The 22,184-nt window shown below is 40.4% G+C and overlaps 2 protein-coding genes across 2 annotated transcripts in view; one reads left to right on the forward strand and one right to left on the reverse strand.

Annotated features, from left to right (window-relative positions):
- Positions 1–21,925, forward strand: part of LOC109036926 (very long chain fatty acid elongase 7-like) — a 47,798-nt gene extending 25,873 nt beyond the window's left edge. Inside the window, exon 8 of the mRNA XM_072301446.1 lies at positions 20,329–21,925. Within this exon, the coding sequence (XP_072157547.1) occupies positions 20,329–20,577 (249 nt within the window). The 3' untranslated portion in view covers positions 20,578–21,925. The remainder of the gene's footprint in view (positions 1–20,328) is intronic.
- LOC109036977 (uncharacterized) lies at positions 7,432–14,978 on the reverse strand. The gene is given in 5 exon segments (XM_019051436.2): positions 7,432–9,066; positions 9,069–9,322; positions 10,370–10,717; positions 13,122–14,047; positions 14,726–14,978. Coding segments are annotated over 4 exon segments (1,428 nt in total). The 5' UTR covers positions 13,634–14,047; positions 14,726–14,978; the 3' UTR covers positions 7,432–8,752.
- Positions 21,926–22,184: the final 259 nt, after the last annotated feature.

Here is a 22,184-nt window from a genome sequence, read left to right on the forward strand (position 1 = left end):
ACTTCTCAATCGAGCATTGTTTCTTTCTCACAATGTGTTGTTCATAGTGTGTACAGTTTGAGCTGGGAGTGAAGATTCAGGTTACTTAATTTTCATATTATTAAGACTGTCATAGTGACGTTTAGCGTGCAATTTAACCCAAGTAATTTATATTACGACGGTTAGGAGTGATCCAAGGTTAGGATTTCGATCCCTCGAGGTGGGTATCAAGCGATCGATATCCTCGTTGCCAATTGAAGTTCACAGTGTGAACTTCAATTGACAGGCTTGCGGTGTGAACTTCACACCGCAAGCTGGGATCGAAGGATTGTGGGAGTTTTCCTGCTGTTTTTTGCTAATTTTTTTTTAAATTTTTTTTAAATGAGAAAGAAGCTACCTTCCTTCATAGCTTTAAATACCTATATATGGAATATTCTGTCAAAGGAGAAGGAAAGTCAAGATAGTTTTAAATAAATTACGTTGACAATGGCAGGGAGTCTGCCTCCTCGTCGTCGCAAAAAAGAAGATCCGTGGCTTTGCACTTTTATATCTCGTTCAAAAGTTGGTCTCCAAACTTCCCGTGTGAATATAGTTAATTTACGTAAGATTTTGAAGTGCGCTTCCGCCGTAAATCCATCATCCACGGCGTTTTTCATAACGACAAACGCCTCGGGCAGTCGAATTATCAGATGATCGAATAGAGGCGCCCGAAAATAACGAAAAATCGTGCATCTTTCGATGGGACGAACGGGATAACCGATCTTTCCAAGGGGCGTGGGGCGCGATCCCTCTATTACCCCGCCCACTGGTAGATCGGAACGGTCAAGCCAGTACCACCCGCGTCCGGATTGGCCCGTCGGTTCCCGCTGAATTTTGACCCGACAGATCGGGCTTACGGAATTACATATTGTGATGATGATGATTATGTAGTATGATACGAGGCCTTCACTTACATTTTGAATGAACATTTCTCCAAAATAGCAGAAAAGGAAGACGTCCAAAGTGGAATAAATTATTTGAGATAAGATGAAAGGAATCAGCTCCGGGTTGCTCTTCTAACAACCGTGCATAATAGAAAAGAAAAGAAAAAATTATGTTAGATGAGTTACTGAGGTATAAAACATCGGAAGATTATCGCTACCATGTCGCGATTTACACTATTCAGTCATCCGTTTATCGGCCTCAGTAATGATATTTTAGACGAAAAATGACGCGTTTTAAAGCGAGTTAATTGTGACAAATCGGGCATGATAAGGAATCTTTAAAATGTTATATTTTCGTTTATACAAATAAATATAGTAAAAGTGGCCCCGTTCGTTTTCTTGTAAAAACTTCATCGAGGTATGCCTCTCAACATATGTAATGTGACAGGATGAACATGAACAGTTGCACTTTTGGTCAAAGGGCCATGTCCAACCTCTCTCGTAGGTTTTCTCTTCTTTGTGACGGTACAAAATTTCATCGACGGTGAAACGGCAAAAATACGCATCTCGGTTGCGGCTTTTCGACCGAACCAACATCATGTCTTGAAGTTTTTACAGAATATTTTTTATAAACAGAAGAAACATCATAGAAATTTTCAAAAAGTAAAATTAGCATGAGTTTTAGAAAATTAAGCATGACATCAAGTCCGCAAACCGAGAGACACATTTCTGCAGTTTCACCATCGATGTGTATCTCTGTGGGAGTCCAAAAATAGAACAAAACAGGATTGAGGATAATTCCACGGAACTTTGTCCTGGGAGCTCTGTTTTTTGGGAGGGGGGGGGGGCGTCTGAAATTAATTTTTATTTCGTAAGTAATTCTCATTCTCGTCACAACATTTTGCGTGTAGTATTCCAAAAAGGCAATCCAAGAAAAGTTGGCGAACACATTGCATTGCCAGTAGAGACCCTTTATTTCTGAAGAACGTTAGATTGCCAAACTTTAATGGCAGTCTTAGAAAATATCTTCGCGACTATAAAATACCTACGTACCATGGAAGATGTGAACATCACAGTTGACGCAATGAAAATCGAGGAGAAAATCCCCCGAGCCAGCAGCATGGCTCGACAGAAAACTGAATAATATCTTCGCGACTATAAAATACCTACGTACCATGGAAGATGTGAACATCACAGTTGACGCAATGAAAATCGAGGAGAAAATCCCCCGAACCAGCAGCATGGCTCGACAGAAAACTGAATACTCGTCACAAAATCTGGAAGAGGTAAAAGGGCTGAAAGTTCTCTCGATGTGTATGCCCTTAAAATTTTAATTGTTCAAATCAAACAGATAACAGTTTCATGAATTCGACTTGCAATGAATATATTCTCATCCCATTTAAAATCATCACTGCTACTTTTAATTGGACCGCGTAAATCAGAAATGAACCAAGCCACATCAGCTATTATCCAATGTAGCTTGGCAATTCAATTTTTTACAAGGGAACGTTTGTGTGGATTCCTTTGAAAATTTTTAGAAATTTGCTTCGCACTAAGTATGCAGAAAATTCACTATAAAATTTGCACAAAAATCTGCTCAACCGTTTTCTCGTAAAGAATTAACTTGCCCAAGTAAATTTTGCAATAGCTGATGTGACTTGGTTCCTTTCGTCTTAACGCAGTCCAATTTTTACTTTGTTTTGATAATCGACGCGTGAATGTAAATTTTTTAGTTGTTCCCAATTTAAAGAATTGAAAAAAAACGGGTTTCGCCAAAACCATGTCTATTTGTTTTCCTGTAAAAATAAAAAAAAAAAAAACACGAGAGACGTATACTTTGTCTCGAATGGATATGCATCTTTTCAACTTTCGCCGACGACCTATGACATCACTTGTTACTCAGCATGGTCATAATCGCCTTTCTTCGTAATGCCATTTAGACCCTCTTCAACTTTCAGGCAGTGACAGTCCTTGCAAATTATTATCACTGTGTTTCCTCTATTTACGTATACATCGATGGCCAAAAAGCGACAAGTTTTTCCATTGCGATCAGGCTAGCCACATCCCATCTCGGGCCCTGGTACCAGTTTTAAGGTCCGGGCCCCAAGCATGAAGGGGGGGGGGGTCCGAGGGGCATCCCCCGAGAAATTTTAGAATTTATACGACTAATTGGACGCATTTCGAAGCTTCCATAAAGAATTTTTCTATCAATTTCTGCGGAATAATTATGTTTTTTTTTTTCTACTTTCAGCACAAAATACTTGCGAATTGTTGCATTCAAAACATCTGGAAAATGTTTATTTTTTGGGGGGGAGGGGATATGATACTATTTTCAGTTCTATGAGGGCCAGGCCCCCCTGGACTCCCCCTTCGTTTGTCTTTGGCAAGGGAGTTGAGTCATGAGCCATTGAAGTCGAGGATGCCCAGACTGGAGACCCTTAGCATCTGACGACGGAAGAAAATGAAACGCAGTTACTAATAATATCCCTCTGTACTGAAAATCTTGAAAATACATAGAAATTTTCCAAGAAGTATACTTCTTGGAAAATTTAAGAAGAATTCTACAGTGCCCCAGCGTGTTTCTGAAAATCTATTCACCTTTTGCGAAATTTTTAGGGTAAATTTTTCACTTTTTCTTACGAAACAAGGGTTGCATGTGAATTCGTAGTGGTTTTCCACGGGTAACACGGGCCCCGGTTCCAGGGACCCAGTATCCCCCCCCCCCCTTGTGGCGGGCCTGATTGCGATATTTCAAAATATCCGCTCCTATGGTTTATTTTTTCTAAGAAGAACATGCCAACTTTACAATTTCGAATTTTTACTGAATATTTTTCTGAAAGAGAAGAATTATCAGAAAGTTTTTAAGAAATTGCGTGGACTAGTTTTTGAGGGTATAAAATAAAGTGTGACAGGGAGTCTGCAACGTCGTATACACCGGAGACACGTGGTCTCACAATTTAGCCATCGATATGAATTGTATAATAATCGATCCTATTACCTAACCTACAATCGATATTTATATAATGAATTTAAATGGAGATAAAACGGTGTTGCCAGTTTGCGAGAATGCCACTGTTTTTATTGTAGTTTGTGGTTAATTAGCTTCGTCTTGAATATTTCCATAATCTGACCTCAGTATGAGCTGATGATGTTTCACGATGCTCCTCATCTGGTCGTGCACTGACTTGTGTTTTTCGTTCTTCTTCTTCGAAAAAACTGGCTCATTGGACGGGTTCCGCCCACTTAAATTTGCAATGTGATGCAGGAGAATTTGAAACTGGCCTTGAACGTGGAAAGCGACGATAGGAACGAACGTGAAAGAGATGTAAAAGAAGATGGACGAAAAGAAAATTATGAATATCCCAAAAATATCCAGTATTTGGGGCCAAGGTGGTATCGTCTCATCAAACGGGAACCAGTTTTTGATTAAATTTGAGTTCTCTGGAAACCTGAGAAGATTTATTACAAGTATGATAAACCGGGGCTGTTATTAGGAGAATGAGCAAAGACGATATATTTTAGAGACCCTGCACAAACAACCTAAGCATTTTAATAAGGAAAAAGCTAAATTTGGACAGAAATGTTTGAACTTTTAGGCCTTGTTTTCCCCGCAATAAATAGTTTGGGCCCAGCACTATTTTATGCTGTCTTGTTCAATTCAGACATCAACGCTATTTTCTGCCTTATGATGAGAGATGAGCATTCTGTTGAAAGTATAATTTGCCTTTTAATGACATGCTAAGTATCAGGATGAATTACGCTACGGAAGTTTTTGCAAATTAGGTCAAGTTTGTCGACCCAATTCCATTATATAAGCTCTGTGATCCCTTTTTCCCTGTTTTATGGGGGAAAATGTAATTTTTTTGGCGCAGTCTGAGATTTTTAGGACTTTCTTCATCATGCATTTGTATCCTTGACCAACCATTAATGTGTATTTTTAACACTATGATATCCAACTCATTTAGAATTTTGGGGGCTCTGAGTCAACGTCACAGAATTTCCAGGCAGGTTTCGGCATAGAGTAAAGTGCTTTGGAGCGTTGCCAGGTGGTTTGAGAACCCGCAAAACAGGTGTAACGTAATTCAGGAATATTCAGTTACTGAGTTAATAGAGTACTTTCTTGTAAATGTACATACGTATACTCATAAATGAAGTGTATTAACTCCCTAGCGTTTCCACATTTTTGGCCCACGTAATTTGAGAATCCACTTCATTTCTGGCTATGTGTGCAGTTTTTTTGTCTCAAGTACTGATTAAAAAAATGATTCAGAGAACTGATCATAATATGACCTATCGGCAGCTCTTATACGTTCCTGAAACTCGTCAAAAGGTGATACATCAAAGTGGGTCAGTTGCGCTGGTCACAATCGTGTTTTGATGCTTGATTCTCGTAGAATAGCTAAACATCAAAACATCTATCCAAACAGCAACTTTTTACATTGAATATTAAGCGAGATATCACCCTTTGAAAGGTCGGTTTCTTACGTCATTTTACTAGTGCAAATGTGTGTCCCAGACTGGTGAAAGCAAGGTGGAATCCACGAAGGGTGTCACTGCCGCGGTGGATGACGTCACAAGCCGAATTTTTCAAAGCGCGATATCTCGGATAATATTGAACGTGGAAAATTGCTGTTTTGACAGATCTTATTATTTTCAGCTTATCTGCAAGAATCGAGCATCAAAATACGATTCTATGACCAGCGCAACTGACCCATTGGATGTGAAAACACGACAGCTGATTGAATCAATCCTAATGTTTGTGGTAGTCAATAACCAACTGAGCCTATCGCTAGGTTTGCACGCATACCTACTTTCTCGTGCCACCAAGGAAACTCTCCAGTCACTTACCTCTTTCCTTCACGACGGTAGTACTCCATCATGGACTGTTTCAGGCTCAATGATCTGGGCATGATGACGAGAAGGGCGAACAAAGCGATGGCCACCATGTTCATCATAGTGAGCATCGCCACCAAACAGAATGTCTCCTCCTTTTTCCGAGAGCTCATGACAATTTTCCTCGTTTCCTCTGAGGAATATTGACGAAAAGTTCCCTCAATCCGTCTCTTCAATGTCAGTGCACCTTTTCGCGTCGATGCAAAGACTGAGGTACATGAAGAAAGTGAAAGTCTGGTAATACCACTGACTAATGTTAGTCACACTTCTCCAGAAGCTTATTTCTGAGTTAAATTTCCTGACGAACATCAGTCTCGTGATGACGTTCAAGCACAAAAAGGCAGCGACACTAGTAGCGATCCATTTATTGAGCACTTCAGAGCAACCCTCCATCGGCAATACGCCCACCATTTTCATTATGGCACACTGAACGTTCAAGCCCCGTATTCTGTATTTACGTCTCGTGTATGATTCCTTCATTGTTTGAAGTAGGCACATTGAGATTAATCAATAATTCCCGAGTAAGAAATTCCACAGCAGAGCACGCGCCTCAAAAACGTCATAAACTAATATTTTATGTTCGTTGATTGGCCGCTGTTAGAATGACTTCTTGAAACGCGGTGAAAATAGGGCAGTTTAGTGGTTTTAAACACATGGACGCTTATTCAAGGCTAGGAGAGTGCGGTGCAGGCAAGTGCTGGTTTTTTATCAGAGCATCCAAGTTACAGCGAACAGAGCTCCGTATTTTACGTGTGTATCTACACTGTACGTTCTTAACTTATATTTTAAACATGTGAACTAGATTATGCAATACATTTTCTTCCCAAAAGAGATCCTTCGAAGGAAAACACGTGCTTTGAAAACAGCATGGACTTACACGCCGTGTCTGATTGGGCAGTATTTAATGGCTCCTCGTAACACGAACGTAACGTAACTTTATGAGTAACGTGAACTTTTGTTTTTCAATTTTATGGACGCTTATCGAGAGCTGGAGATTACGATGCAACCGAGCATCAGGACACATCAGAGTTTTAGGATTATATCGAACGGCACACCGTATTTGGTATTCAAACATCATGCGGGCGTATTTTTTAAACGCACTAAAATTAAAAGCTCATTATGGTGAATAATTAAGCTACCTGATGTAAATTTGATGAACCTCACAAAATTTCCTATTGCATCCGATCAGGCGATACTTTAATAACCCATTAAAACACCATAAAACAGAGAGAGAGTAGTTTATTTCTAGGCCGATGGTTTTCAACGCAACGAAGCATCGATGCCTTTGCGTGACTATTTGAGACAAAAAAAGACGTCTAAATAATTAACGGCAGAGAAGTATTTTTAACCGTAATTAATATGTAATCATTGAAGCCAGGGGAAAATTTCACAGGGACAGGTGGCTTCCAGACGCAGCCGAAAGGTTTTTCATATCAGACGTTCTAAAAATTGAACATTCGCCGGGGAAAATAACATCCTAATCGGATCGGACAACATTAAAAATTCATATGAGAAGGTCACAAAACGTATCGTGGGACAATCTTCCTCCGATTCCTCACAGTCCAGAGGGTTTTCCTGTGAAATATATTAATCTTAAGAGTCATTTTACGTTGATTTTCTTAATGTAGGTATATTTTGTAAAACATTTCGCATCATAAACGGGCTTGTAGTTTGCAAAGATTTCTTGCGATTATTTTTTTTTTTTTTCTCGGTGCGTGTTTCAGCGTTATTGACTCAAACTATGACAAGGGCTAATTTAAACGAGAATGACGGGAAAAGGCAGTTACATATATTTTGTTCAATGTGAATCCATTTTAAAAGAAAATTAAAAACACTGGTGGGATGGAAGTATTTCGTACTGAACTATAAACTTCTCCACACGTGGGCCTAAACATGAAACTAGAGCATGAGCGTAAATCGGCAGAGCAACTGAAAAAAAATTGACGACGATCCTGTAATGATAGGCCTTCTCTGTAAATAAATTATTGACAATGTCATCGGTGCATTCTTTATAATTTTATCTAGAAAAAGTCGACGAACCCACAGTTTACGAGAGCACGAACTGCAAACAAAAGCCGTGCCAACGCTTGCATATCGGGAGTCCAGATCGTAGATTAAGGTGCCAGGATTTCCACGCGAGGTGCGATAGTGGCGACTCTCTCACAACCTTCACGTAGGACTATAAAACCTACCTTAGCAGCATTGAAAATTATATTTAGACTTTGAAAAATGTAAAAGATTATAATGTGTAAGTTAGGAAACCTGCTCTTTTTTTGTAAAATGAATATAAATTTCATGTTTGAAAAGAGTATTGGAAAAAATTGGCATCAAAGTTTTGTGGTGTTTCAAAATCTTCGCCATAATTTTACTCTATTAAATGAGAACAAAATAATACTATTGCTGGAAATTTTCACAGAATATTCTTCACATATAGGGAAGATTAATCAGGAAAGTTATCGAGAAATCACGTTAAGAATATCTCCTTAAAAATGAATTGTGACGGGAAGTCTGCGGTGTGGCAAACCAAGATAGTACTTTTGCATTTTCACTTACAAAGGCGAGGTGATGATCGATTATCGACATTTCCCTACTTGAAGCTATTTGTAGCAGTTTGTAGCTATTGCAAGCTTGTTCGTTGCGAACACCCAGTTTATCGATTCTTTACCAGGTTTAAATGGCAGATCAATCGATTTATCGCAAAGCACGCAACGTCACTTTTTCACAAAGCTACATGGACCTTATTTGGACGTATTTTTGTCAAACGGAGTTCCTTTTGAGGAATTTAGAATCCCGGATAGCGCGTTCTGTCAAACGGACCTAAGCGCCATGGAAAAGCATTGCGAGTATAGGACCGAATGTGCCCGACGCCCGGTTTCGCCGCCAATCCAAGCCCCCCTCTACCTTCCTCACCCCATGGCGCTTAGTTCCGTTTGACAGAAATACGTCCATTTCTGTCTCTAGTCCTTGAGCACCCAGGTGACAACACTCTTGGGATACACCCTCCCAGTCCACACAGCCCCACTCTTCATGTTCACAGTAACATAGACATCATTCCCAAACTTGTTCTCGATGACCACCGTCTTAGAACCATCCGGATTGGAGGTGGCTACGCTTTGTATCCCAGTTCCATCGGCGTAAGACCAACTCCCAGAACCCCGGAGCACGGTAGCCCCACGCGGGATGAACCTACTAAACTGGGCCATCATGTAGTAGTCCGTGGTCAGTTGGTAGGTGCCATCGCTGGCATCGACCACTACAAGTCCGCGGCAGGAGGTGCAGGGCCGTCCGGGTAGGAGAGATGGGGCCCGTACTCGGGGTTCGTGCCGAGGGCCCAGGCAATGGCGCCGCCGCCCCAGTTTTGGAGGGGCCCCATCGTGAAGTCCGCCGCGTGGACCCAGCCGGTTTTCGGGGATGTCCAGCACTCGCTCATGATTTGCGTGACGTTCGGGTTCCGCTCGTGGAAGCGGCTCAGCGTGGCCCAGTCGTTGTTCCGGGCGTAGCAGTGCCAGGCCACCGTCTTCACGAAACTGAAATTGAGAGATCGAGAGGTTTAAGTATGTCTTCGGGCCACGAAGTAAATAAAAGCACTTTTTAAAAACTAGAGTGCCTGTATAACGAGAATATGGACAGATCCTTTCATGTAGGGCGTATGGCCCAAAAAGGCAGGCAACCTTTTGACACAAAAAATTTCACTACCAATCAGATTTCAATGTAAGATCAAAATGACCAAGGATGTTCATAAATGAGCGTTTCCGACCCCAAAAATGAAAAAAAAAAATGGTCATCATAGAATTGGACTGAATGTAGATTAAATAAAAACATACGGCGACCCAACACTCGGGACAAAATTTTATCTGGAGTATGCGAACAGTTTTTGAGACAAAAAGGGGATGGGGTCAGGATTTAAAGGCTGAACATTTGTCTAAAATTTGGAAAAATGGATGTATGATTCGCCTCTGTAGAAATTTAAAAATGCGGAAGAAAAATATCATGACTTTGATGAAAAAAGTAGGCACGAGCCTACCTTGAAATTTTCAAAACCATCCGATTTTCCTCCTATAAATTGTTTGCAAAGGCAGAACATTGTAATAGCTCACAAGAATCTATTCCCAAAATTATATTTTACATTTTACTCGAGATTACTCAAAATCGTCTGTTTCATGATTTTTTGTCGAAGATCTCCCCGAACTTCCCTCATACCTCAATCACGATTTAAACCAAATATGGCCTCCCTAGGAAAACGAGCTGTTTAGGGAACGAGTGTGAATACGCCCCTAGACCCATACACAGGGAAGGGGGGCTTCGATTCAAACAACGAATGTAGATTTTACAATGAAAAAAATTCTAATTCAACCACCTCGTGGTTAAATTAGTTTCCCACTATTGTAAATGTGCTTTTGAAATATTGCAGACACTTTTTTTCAACAATTGAATCGTTAAATCATCAATCCATTTTTCCATGTACTACATCGGAATGAAGTGTGTGTTGCCTACCTTCAAATTGAAGGGGCAATGTTTGCAGTTTATCTGCAGCTCTGCAAAACTCAAGTGGGTTAGGACCGAGTAAAACTAACCTAGGGGCCGTGTCAAGAACTTTTTGCGGGTATTCCGGGACGTCGGTGTTGTGGTCCCAGGCCCAGACTTGAGTGCGCAATCCGGCGGCTTTAAGAGCCGGTCCGATCTTCTCGTTGATGAGGCGCCCGCTCTCATCAGCGTAGATGTACATGGTGGGCATGCCGTTCCTGGAGTTGTGCGGCTCGTTCTGGATGGTGATGGCGTCGACGCTCACCCCGCCGTCCCTGTAAGCCTCCAGGTACTTTACGAAGTACTGGGCGTAAGGGTCGACGTAGGCGTGGTCCAAGTTGTTGTTCTTGGTCGTGCCCCATAGTTTTCGGTTCAGCTTCATCCATCCGGGGGGCGACCTATGAATCCAAAATTGAGCTTTTAAATTGAAATGATTCGACGCGTAGAAACAACGCACACTGGAAAAAAACCACATTGGATCTAGAGTCCAGACTCTTGAAAAATTGACAAGAGAAAATACTCTTGTTTCAATCAGATTTAAGCTTAAATCAAAAGGAAATCCGCTCAAATTAAGAGGCTTAATTCTTGATTTAAGCAGGAATCCGATTGAATCAAGAGTATTTTTTCTTGTCGATGTTTTTAAGAGTCTGGACTCTAGATTCAATGTGTTTTTCTTTCGAGTGCAGAGTTGGCAGCTTTAACAGTTTTGTTCTATAATTCCCCATTTGGTGGCCTTTAAAATTGAGAAATGACTTAAAAATGTTCGGCTTAAAAACCAAGAAACTTAATCCTCGTACTAACTGAGTTCAAACTAAAAAGAGGTATATTATTATTAATAACAACACAGAAAAAAAGTATCACAATCCTAACTATACTCCCAGCTGATTTTGGCGCCAGATATTAGAGTAGTTGCACAGACCAGAGGTATGGTTAAGTCATCTGAAAGAGTGGTTGGATCAACCAAACCTTTAGCTGGTGTCCTCACAGTCAGTATCAGTGTAGTTGGATTAACTATACCGCTGGCTGGTGCCTTTACACTTCTAGATAGTGCAACTACTCTTATGGTTGGGGCCAAAATCAGTTTGAAGTATAGTTGAGTTTGTGGTGTTACTTTTTTCAGTGAAAATGAAATATTTTCCAGCTATAAACTTTATTAATCATTTATGTTAAGTTTTAATTATAAACCAGACAAGAATGGAATCGCACTCAAAAAGTCAATTATTGAAATTTTTGGCTGTTTTTAAACCAATCGAGACAGACACAGCTAGATGTGGTATAGTTATCGTATCCCTCCACTCTGCCTTTCCTTCAGGCATGTTTTGCCCGACTTTCGCACATATTGTCTTTTCTTTGACGAGGAAACGTAATACTGCATTCCGCGTTGCAAAATTGACTCGAAGAGTTCGAATGTTAATAAAAATATGCCAGCGTAATTCTGTCAAATATTTTGCATGAGTTTATCTCTTAATTTCTTCGTTGTCAGACATAGAACGTGTCTGCAATTTAACGATCTTCGAATTTCCATTCGGAAATTGCACATTTACTAGGAAGCTGTTGGTCGTATTCAACAGAAAATGTCCGATTATTCCTCAAATCGTCGTTTCCATCCAAGAGAAGGGAACCTATCTCCCGTTCAAGGTTGCAACATTCACTTCTACGATTACATTTTCGCCCAAAAATGACCACGCAATTACTTTCCAAAATTTAATTGCTTTTTAACGATACGTCATGGGAATTTGCGTAATTTTCGAAACGATGTTCAGTAATTACCTAGTGAAAATAAAAATTGCGTGAGAGCATTGCGTAACGTTGATTTAGTTGCGTTCCTTGTATCATTCCTTTCTACATGTTAAAATCAACAAAATATTTGACAGAAACCAGCCTGTCATGTTTTTTTGAACATTTGAACTGTTCGAGTCTAATATTTAAAACAAAAAAAACATTTTTTTTGAAAACTCTTGCGCTATCGCATTGTCCTAAGACAGTGCCAAGCGCCCTCTGGGGGGTTGGACCCTGTAGTGGTTTGGCACTGGAAAAAAAAAAAAAACAAAAACACATTGGATGTAGAGTCCGACTTGAAAACATTGACAAGAAAAATGACTCTAGATTCAATCAAGTTTAAGCTTAAATCAAAAGGAAATCCGCTCAAATTAAGAGGCTTGGTTCTTGATTGCATCGTATAAGCATCGTCCAAGTTTATGCATGCAATCAACTTACACATTTATTTTTTAACTGTGGCACAAACCGGGCAGGGACTGTCAAAATAAATGGAGCGTGATCCTAGTTTTGCGGCTATTTTAGCGTCGCGCGAGCTGTGGAAGGGAGCGCAAACGAATGTCGAGTCATCTTCAAAGTGTTTAATTAATGTGGATTAAAGTGCCTTTAATCCACCTAGCGGCAATTATGTTTCTATAAATTCTATACCCGTAGTCAAATAGTCATTGTAAACAACTCTCGCATTGCGTTCGGTGCAATGCGAGAAGTATTCATGCAGTCTTGTAGGCGCTAATATGCGCGTGACGCCGACCGCACTTTATGGCGCATGCGTGAAGTATTCCTACAGTCTTGCAGGCGCTGATATGAGTTGGACTCTTGATTCAACCAGATTTAAGCTTAAATCAAAAGGAAATCCGCTCAAATTAAGAGGCTTGGTTCTTGATTTAAGCTTGAATCTGATTGAATCAAGAGTACTTTTTCTTGTCGATGTTTTTAAGAGTCTGGACTCTAGATCCAATGTGTTTTTTTTCCAGTGTATGCGCGGCGCGGGGGGGGGGGGGGATTAAAAATATCTACAGCACTAACCACGGCGAGCCGAGGATCTTGATTTTGGGGTTGACGTCCCGCATCCGCTTGAGCATGGCGACCATAGCGTTGCCGCGGTCGCCCAAATTGAAACCCGTGAGGTTGACGTCGGCGCTCCCGCCGTTGTCGTCGTAGGTGTAGGCGGGATCGCCGGACAAGTCCGAGCAGCCGACGGTGTGGCGCATGAGGTTGAAACCGGCGCCGGCCCGCGTGACCAGCGTCCGCAGCAGCTCCGCGAGTTTCGACTCGGACAAGAGGTTGAAGACCGCGACGGTCGAGTCCGTGACGCAGGCGCCGAAGCCGAGCACCTTCTGCTTCCGCCCGGCGGGGGTGTCGTCCACCGTCAGCGACCAGGTCGACGCTCCGGCCGGAGTCGCGTTTCCGGGGGTTGGTTTGTCGAAGGGGGTCAATTTGTAAGTGCCGTCGGAGGAGGAGCAATAGGATAGGGGGTAGTCCGCTGTGCGAACGATGGTCACGGTCAGAGAAAATAAAGTAAGGGGGATAATGAACATTATAACTGGGAGGCTAGGTCACGTTAGATAAGTTAAGGCAAGAGTGAGTCAGGTTAGGTTAGATTAAGTTAGGTCGGGAGAGGGCAAGTCGGTTGAGGTGAGGTTGTGTCGAGGGGGAGAATGAATATTATGACTGGAGGCTATGGCACGTTAGATAAAGTTAGGGTAAGATTGAGTCAGGTTAAGTTAGATTGAACGAGTTCGAGAGGTTAAGTCGGTTGTGGTGGAATGAGGTAGGGTTAAGTTAAGTTAGCGGTTTTTTAGGGCGAGGTTAGGTCACTTTTGACGTTGAGTTGCGTCAACATGTTTTAAGAATAGGTTGATTGTAAGTTAAACGTGAGGTTCGTTAAGGTTAGGGTGAAGACTACGTCGGGTTAGGAATGGGAACGAGGATGGGATATTTTTGCTGGAGGGCTAGAAAAATATGTCGGGTAAGATTGGATCGTAATAAAAATTTTGAGGATGATGATGAAGATTATTGCTCAAAATTTAGAAAAGTCCCGAATGATGGGCTAGAACGGAGGAAAAAAACACAAGGTACAGTGACTGCTGACTATTTTAAAATTTGCTAACTGTGCCCCCCCCCCCCAAAAAAAAAGAACTTCAAGAGTTGCACCTATGAAAGGGTTCGGACAAAAATGCATGGATTTGGATACATTTTTTCATAATGGTGAAAAACATGTAATATCAAAAGAACATAGATCCATCCTTCTTTTTGAGAAATAACTGATAAACACCTTAAAAAATTAATGTATCCTGAAACCTCAAATAGCTAGGTTTGGCTCGTTTTGATGCAAGTTTTTTAAAATAAACTAAATTTTTTTAAAAAAATCCAGTTACGACAATCGTTAGTTTTCTGCGACTTTCTGAAAATGTGAAAATATGAATTCTGGCAATTTTGACCCCACATGATTTATTTTTATGTATGATATTAAAAAGAAAAATTATAATTACCGATATTTCAAAAGTTTTTACCTTGTAAAAATCATATTTCACAAAACAAGGAAAATAAGAGGATTGAGGTTTTGAAAATTTTACAATCGCACCACTCGAATTCAAAAAACTCTAGTTAGATTAAGCTTGCATTCTCACCATGAGATACAGGTAGATGATCACTGAAATTTCAACTGAAACTTTTCAAAACTTCTGGGCGAGGCAGCAATGACATATTTAGTATTGCAACAAAGCTAATTAGCAAGTTGTGTGCAAAAAGCGACATCCAGAGGAACTGAGAATGAGATCACAAATGAAATGCAGGTGTGCAACTGTTTCAAGGAGTTCACTTAACACGCGCACAACATAATAGAAAAATCCGATGCTCACCTTACCTGCGGGAAAAACTCCCCGTTATGAAGGCACATTTCGAGACAGCATACCGAATACGAATGCAGTACTGGTATTTTATGGAGGAGAATTTTTGAGTATAGCCGAGTGATAGAGCAATAAAATGGAATAAAATGGCCGTTATCCTCTATTTGCAAAATGATAAGCTTTATCCTCTCTGCAAGATTATAGCGTATGATAATGAAAATAGGGCTAAAAAACAAGGAAAGTACACTGAACTCAAGAATAACATCGCTAAAATTTAAAAACTCAATCTTTCCTTACTTAATTATTTGTCCGGACGACGTTTCGAAGGATCTGCTGCCCTCCTCCTTCAGCGGTGACAGTGCGACTGATAGTCGAAATTGAACATTTTTACAGATAGCAAGGTGTAATAAAAAATGAAAATAGAGACAAATTCAGTCTTACCTTGCATATTCTATACTATAAGCTTCGAGACCTCCTAAATTTGCATATCTGGTAACGCTCAGTTCCAGCGTTCTACCGGGCCGATTTTCATGATTTTTGCGGCTGAGTAGAATCAAATAAGTTTTGCTCTACCATGTCTCCCGACTTTTTAGCCCCTCAGAATGGAAAAATCTGACCTTTTTTTTTAGCGGCCAGGGGGCATAGCCCCCTAATAAAACATATTTCTTAAGTAATTTGCGTCAGAGGCCTTTCGGGCAGAGCCCATCATCAGTGGTCAACCTACTACTTGATTAAAACAGAGCAAATACCATACACATGCTTGCGACTGATATTCGCACTATCGCGCTGAGGAGGGAGGGCACCGGACTCTCCGAAACGTCGTCGTCCGGACGAATATAAGAAGAAAGATTGAGGTTTTAAATTTTAGCGATTTTTAATTCTTAATTATTGTGAATATTATCTACTATCTTTAGAATGCGTCGTGATCATTTTTATCTTTTTTTCCTCATTCCTTATCATGAGTACATGCGAGTACTTCTCTACAGCTCTATTCTAACGCCTCATGCAAATAAAAATATTTAAAAAATGTGTGATACTTCTCGCGGTAATGCAAGTGATAAAATGAATGGTAGTCCGTCACCATTGTAAGCAAGCATATGTATGCACGGTTTTTTCAGCTTGAAAGTGGCGCTACAAGCGGAATAAAAAACCAGGTAATATAGCGTCAAGATGCTGGGGGGGGGGGAGAGGAAAGCATAGAAATAGTGAGTAAATGCAATGCAATTTATATTTCCCAACGATTTGCACAGCCGACTTTAGGAAGTTGTCTCAGTGAGTTAGATTGTTTTCAGTGGCTAAGGGGGCCAATTTCAGAAGTATGTACGCCCAGGAGATGTCTTTGTGGTAGTATAAACCAAGAATTGAAACCGCTCTGCCATTTTGGGTCCTCGCATTGAAGCACACCGTTGGTACCGTGCCGTGCCGGCCGCTGTCCGCTGTCCGCGGGTGAAGTGGCGAATGTCTGGACAGTCAAAACGCCTTCAACTCCGTGCGTATGCAACACGGACATCCATGGTGCTCGAATAGTTGCATCCAGGCGCTACACTGAAATTCGTTTAGCATATGTCGCATGCGACACTAACTGAAGCTTTGATTGCTTTTCATACATCTTACTTAATCCCAGCAATGCCTACTTTGCTCATGAAATAAATTATTACTTATTTTCATTCCAACTTTGTCAATGCATTATTGAAATATGTGATAAAGTTGCCACCCCTTGGATTTGCTGACAAAGTAGGTATGTGAGCATGATATGTAAAGTTTTCTTTGACATATTTTAAAAAGTCTTTCTATGTTTGGATTTCTTGTTTTTACGTTTTTTTTACCTTCAAGAAAACTAATTTTGATGTTTTAACAAGAAATTTTTAAAGAGCAATCCTGATGATTTGCATGGAATTTAAGACAGAAACGATGACCATTCGTCTCTCAGAAAAATAAAATGCGACAGGAAATCCAGGTTTCAGGACATTTTATCAACCATTTTTTGTCCGCGCACCTTTTTTGTCTAGTAGTTTACGCCCACACGTAAAATAAGCAACAGTGACTTGGTCCAAGCGTTATATATTAGTCGGTATGTAAATTCAGGACTGTGAAGAGTATAAATATCTAGGAGTTTGGTTAACTAGGGACGGAAATTTGGATCGGGCTATTAAAGATCGGAATGTGCAAGGCAGGAAAGCTATCGCGATGCTAAATGGGGTTCTCTGGGACCAGAGTATCTCCAAGGAGACCAAAAGAAAAATTTACAACGTCATCGTGAAGAGTACCGTAACTTACGGGAGTGAGGTCTGGCAACTCAAGAAAAGAACTGAAGACATGCTTAGGGCAACTGAGATGGACTTTTGGCGGAGGTCTGCTGGCATCTCAAGAAGAGAGCGTATCCGCAATGTAAAAGTACGCGAGATCATGGGTGTGGAGAAGGACATCGTGCACGATATCAGGTCCAAGCAGTTGGTCTGGTATGGACATGTGCGAAGGATGGCAGACGACCGGTTGCCCAAGCAGGTCTTCGATTGGGTTCCTCCCGGAAGGCGACGGCGTGGACGTCCTGTGAAAGGTTGGCGACAAGGGGTGGAGGAGGAGATCAGAAGGTGCCAATTGCCTGATGATCTCTGGGAGGATAGGGGGCAATGGCGATTGGGCGTCGCAGAGCGCGAGGCGGCGCTATAAAAGCGACTTTATGTATGTATGTAAAATTATATTGACAATAAGGGAATGAGAAATTGAGAGAGAAGGGAATATTGTTATGGTTGCTCATTTTCTAAATGAAATGTTATTCCTTTCTCCTTTTGAATCATATTTTTAAATTGTCATTGGTGAATATTTGGTTTTATTTCTATCCTTAAAAATATTGAATGTACAATATACCTTATATATGTATAAGTACTTTTTTTATTTTTTCTTTACGAAATTATTACTTCATTTTGAAAACATTTGTATTTTTAAAACGTGACAAATACTTGTAAAACCTTTTCCAAGCGACATTAATCTCAACGAGCCGCAGTTGTGCCGACAGAAACTGCAAAAATGAATAAAAGAGGAAAAAAACCAAGAAGCACGCAATCTATAGTTTTAACCCATTTGTACATCGATCTTTTAGAGTCAAATACGTCAAATTTTGAGCGTTTTGTTGCGCGTACACCTCTCTGCAGCACAATAAAAGCACAAAATGTAAAAGAAAAAAGTGAAGTGCTTTGGAAATCATTAAATTTGACACGGAACCACCAATATTTAAAAAACACACATTATATTATTATTCTCCTTTGATTAAATTGATACATATTTTTTTTCTCATCAATTTAAATGAGAAATTTCAATGCAGAGTGTGCTATAATTTCAAAATCATGAGTGAAAAAACGCTGACTATGCGAGTATAAATATTAAAGCCTTACAGAGCGAAGCGGCGTGCTGCCAGCGCGAGAGGAATCACTGGCGCCTACAAACCTAAGTGATCCACTTAGGTTTGTAGGCGCCAATGCGCGTACGCCCGCCGTGCGGCGGCGCGCGCCTGAACAAACTATTTCTCAACAGAGGTGTTGCACAGTATTATACGAAATTGAACGTATGAAGAATGACAGGCATCCTTTAAAAGTACAGATCTTTCCTCGCAAAATAAATCAAGATACTTATCGTACACAGGAAAAATCTAAGAGCCTTTAACTGAGGCAAATATAGAGGTTTATCCGTTTCAGGTATAACAAGGTGGGAATTTCTTGAAAGATAATTAAGTCCTGTTACACCGAAGAGGTGTAGAGAGTTTTATTGAATTTTGTCTCATGGAATTGACGCTCCCCCATTTTTACCAAAACTCTCAACTATATATTATTCTCCGTTGGACCAAACAGACAAAACAAAAAAACAAGCAAACCCTCATTCTTCCAAGACTTTATATATTTTCATCCGAAAACGTCGCGAGCAATTGTCGTTTGTATTTACAAGTGGGCCAAATTACTTTGGGTCTCAACTGGCATGTGGACCAAAACTCCCGTGCCGAAAAAACGCGTGGACGTAAATTACTGGAAAAAACAGGTGCGCGGACAAAAAATCGTTGACGAAATGTCCTATAACCGAAATCTATGATATCGCAGACCTAATTAAACGCTCATGAATTTTTAGGCGTAGTGGCAAAACTGTAGCATAATTCAGTCTAATAAAAATACTGTTGAAAATAATATTACGTGCTGCGTTTACATTTTCAAAATGTGAGCTCTGTCTAGTTTCATTGAAATTTTGTGTGAAATTATTTAAAGGAGAGGTAACAATTCACCGTAAATTTCAAGAAAAACTATAATCGTTTCCCACAAAGAAAATAAAGTATGAGCGGAGCATTTGAGCATACGAGCGCATTTGCAGATTGTAGTCATCGATACTTATGATGTTTTAGCATGACCGGAAAGGAAAACCTCAGCTGGACGAACCAAATAGTTTAGCGAGCTTTTTTCGGTACAACTCAATGAACACAATTCTCAGCTATGCTTTGGTTTACATGGCATTTGTTCCTTATCGACCATAATTTTTCGGTTTGGTTAATAAGCTGAGACTTCTGCAACCTGATTGTTGAAATTTTTTGATTGTCGGGATGACATAGATGACATGGGCTGAAAGGCGGAGCGTGATTGGTCGACTGTGTCTTATCGCTGCTTTGTAGTGCCTATGTCGGGTTGAACTCGCGACAAGCTAACGGTACCTCTTGAGTATCCGACAGTATATCGTCCATTATTTCACCCGACAAAGCAACGATAAGACATAGCCGACGAATCACGCTCCGCCTTTTAACCTATGTCATCTATGTCGACCCGACAAACAAAAAATTTCCATAATCAGGCTGCAGTTCCCTAAAACTGAGCCTTCGGTTTCTAATCCTGGGGTTCAATTCTGTCAACCGAGTGGTCGGCTCGTTCGACCGAGGAGTGATCCTTTGAACCAAATAGCGTCTACTGAAATATTTTGTTCAAGGAACCGAGGTTTTTTTCCGTGTACTCTTCCATTGCAATAAGGTTAAAGAGAATTTGCAGGTGTCTGAAATTTGATGCATTCCTTGTTTCAGTGGAAACTACAGAGTGGACTGAATACGAGGATACCCTTGGTTCATGAATTTAACAATTATTGGAGTAGATATGACAAAATGATCTAATCTGCTAAAATACATTTGTTTAAATGGGAAATGCCGCCAGATGACGTCACTCGGCGGTGAATTTTCTCACTTTTAAATCGATTTTTATACCATTTCCCATATCAAATAAAAAATCATAGTAAATACTGGGAAATCTGCTCTTTGAGCACTTTCAGATGAAGCGATAAAAAATGTGCATGCAAATTTTCCATTATAATTTTGATTTCAGAAGTTCCATGACCAAGTTTAATATCGGCCTCTTTTTCCGCAGATGATGGTCAGAATCGTGTTGTTCGGTGGACTCACGGTTGCAATAATCAACATGTCCCTCGCACAAAACCTGCATGCTAGGCATCATGATGATGAGAAAGAGGTTGCCTCGAAGTCAGTGTTCCCATGTGCGACTCAAGGATTTGCTTTGAGGGATATCCCTGGTGAAAAATATTTGAATGAGCCTAATTTTGAGTCGGACGCAGCCTTTGAAAACGAAGATTGTGGAGTTCGATCAGGTAGCTCATGAGGATGGTGTCACCGATATTCTCCAGGAAATTCCGCCCGAGCAGCAAAAATGATGAAGAGCTCAACAGCCAATATTCTACTAGTAACCCTTTTGGTGTGTGTGAATTAGATTCAGGCTCAGGACAATTTTGACACCCTGGGTTCGGGAACATCCCGACTAAGGCGTCAGAAATCAGTGACAAGTAAAAAAGACAAACGTACTCGTCACAAGTTTAGGGATCCCTTTTCCTCAAATTAACCACCTAGCAGTTTTAAACTTCATTTAAAGGAACTGTTTTTGGCTATTTTTAGCATGAATAAACTAGATTTTCATTTTTTCGCTTGCCGTTTTAGGTACACAAAAATAATTAGACAGTAGAAATAAAACTGTGACTCATATAATATGACTTTCGATCGCTACATTCGTTTGATCTCTTTCTTTGATCACGAGAAAAAACAAATATTCTTATTTCTAATTTTTATGAAAGGATAACTGCAACTGTGTTCATTGATAAAGTGTATCCAGATGCGAGGTTGATTCCATTGGTTTTTTGGTCTAATTCCTTTCTAAAAGTACTCCGCAAAGTTTAAACCGTGACAAAAAAAAAAAAATTTGCAAATTTAGTCAAAAATTTAATGTTTCACCTCTCTCATCGACTTGCTTTACTGAATGTCAGTACTATTAGGCCGAGGTATTCCACAAAACCACGTAACATCAATCACTTCTACTGAGATAGGAGAGCGAACATGGGGCTGTCCATAAAGTGGACTGCATTTTGCAATCTGGATCTACAAATGCTGGCTCTTCTGGAAAAACACTTATGTGCATAGGGAAACTAATGGCATATACGTTGTTTTTAAACCGGGCTAGAATTTATAGCTCCAAATCGCAAAATGCGGTCCAATTACGTAACGCTCTAGGGGTAGTTAGGTGGGAGTTGCCGAATTGGTTCCCACTTCCGCAGTCCGCATTGGTTCCCGTTTCCGTATTAGTTCCCATCTATAAAATCGTAGCTCAATGTTTTTTATTCAAAATTGCAACATGGATTTGAACAACATTGGAATTGAATCGGGAACCAGTGCGGACTATAGGGTTTTGGTTCATCCGGGAACCAGTTCGGACTACGGCGGACGGCCACGGGAACCAATGCGGGTTCAACCAGTTAGATCTTCATAATTTTGTCATCATAAGCGTGACAAAAGGTGAGAGGGTGTCAAGCTCAACGTTAAATAATAGTTCTTACATATTAAATTCCAACTTTTTTCTCTCGTTACAGTGTAAGCTAGTTTTTTTGCCTGTTCTTCCTTCTTTATGTAAATAAAGAGCCTTTGAATTAAGACGAGCTATGTCCTCCTTCAGTTTTCACAGAAAATTCCTCTCGAGCTCCTTTTTGTGTGTAGTAGGAGGGAGTGTCGAGAAAAATGTTGCGTGATTTTTTTTTGTTTTTTTTTTTTTTTTTTTTTTTTTTTTTGGAGGGGGGGGGGTTTATGGACCAGCGTTGCAATGGCGTTAAAAAAAGTACGCGGGTTTAAAAAAATCGAAAAAATCGCATTACGCTGTTTATGAATATCATCTGAGGTCTAATCACAACACAAATTGAAATCAAACTGAATTCAACATCATGAGTG

This window comes from Bemisia tabaci, chromosome 6, assembly GCF_918797505.1.
Source record: "Bemisia tabaci chromosome 6, PGI_BMITA_v3".
Lineage (NCBI taxonomy): Eukaryota > Metazoa > Arthropoda > Insecta > Hemiptera > Aleyrodidae > Bemisia > Bemisia tabaci.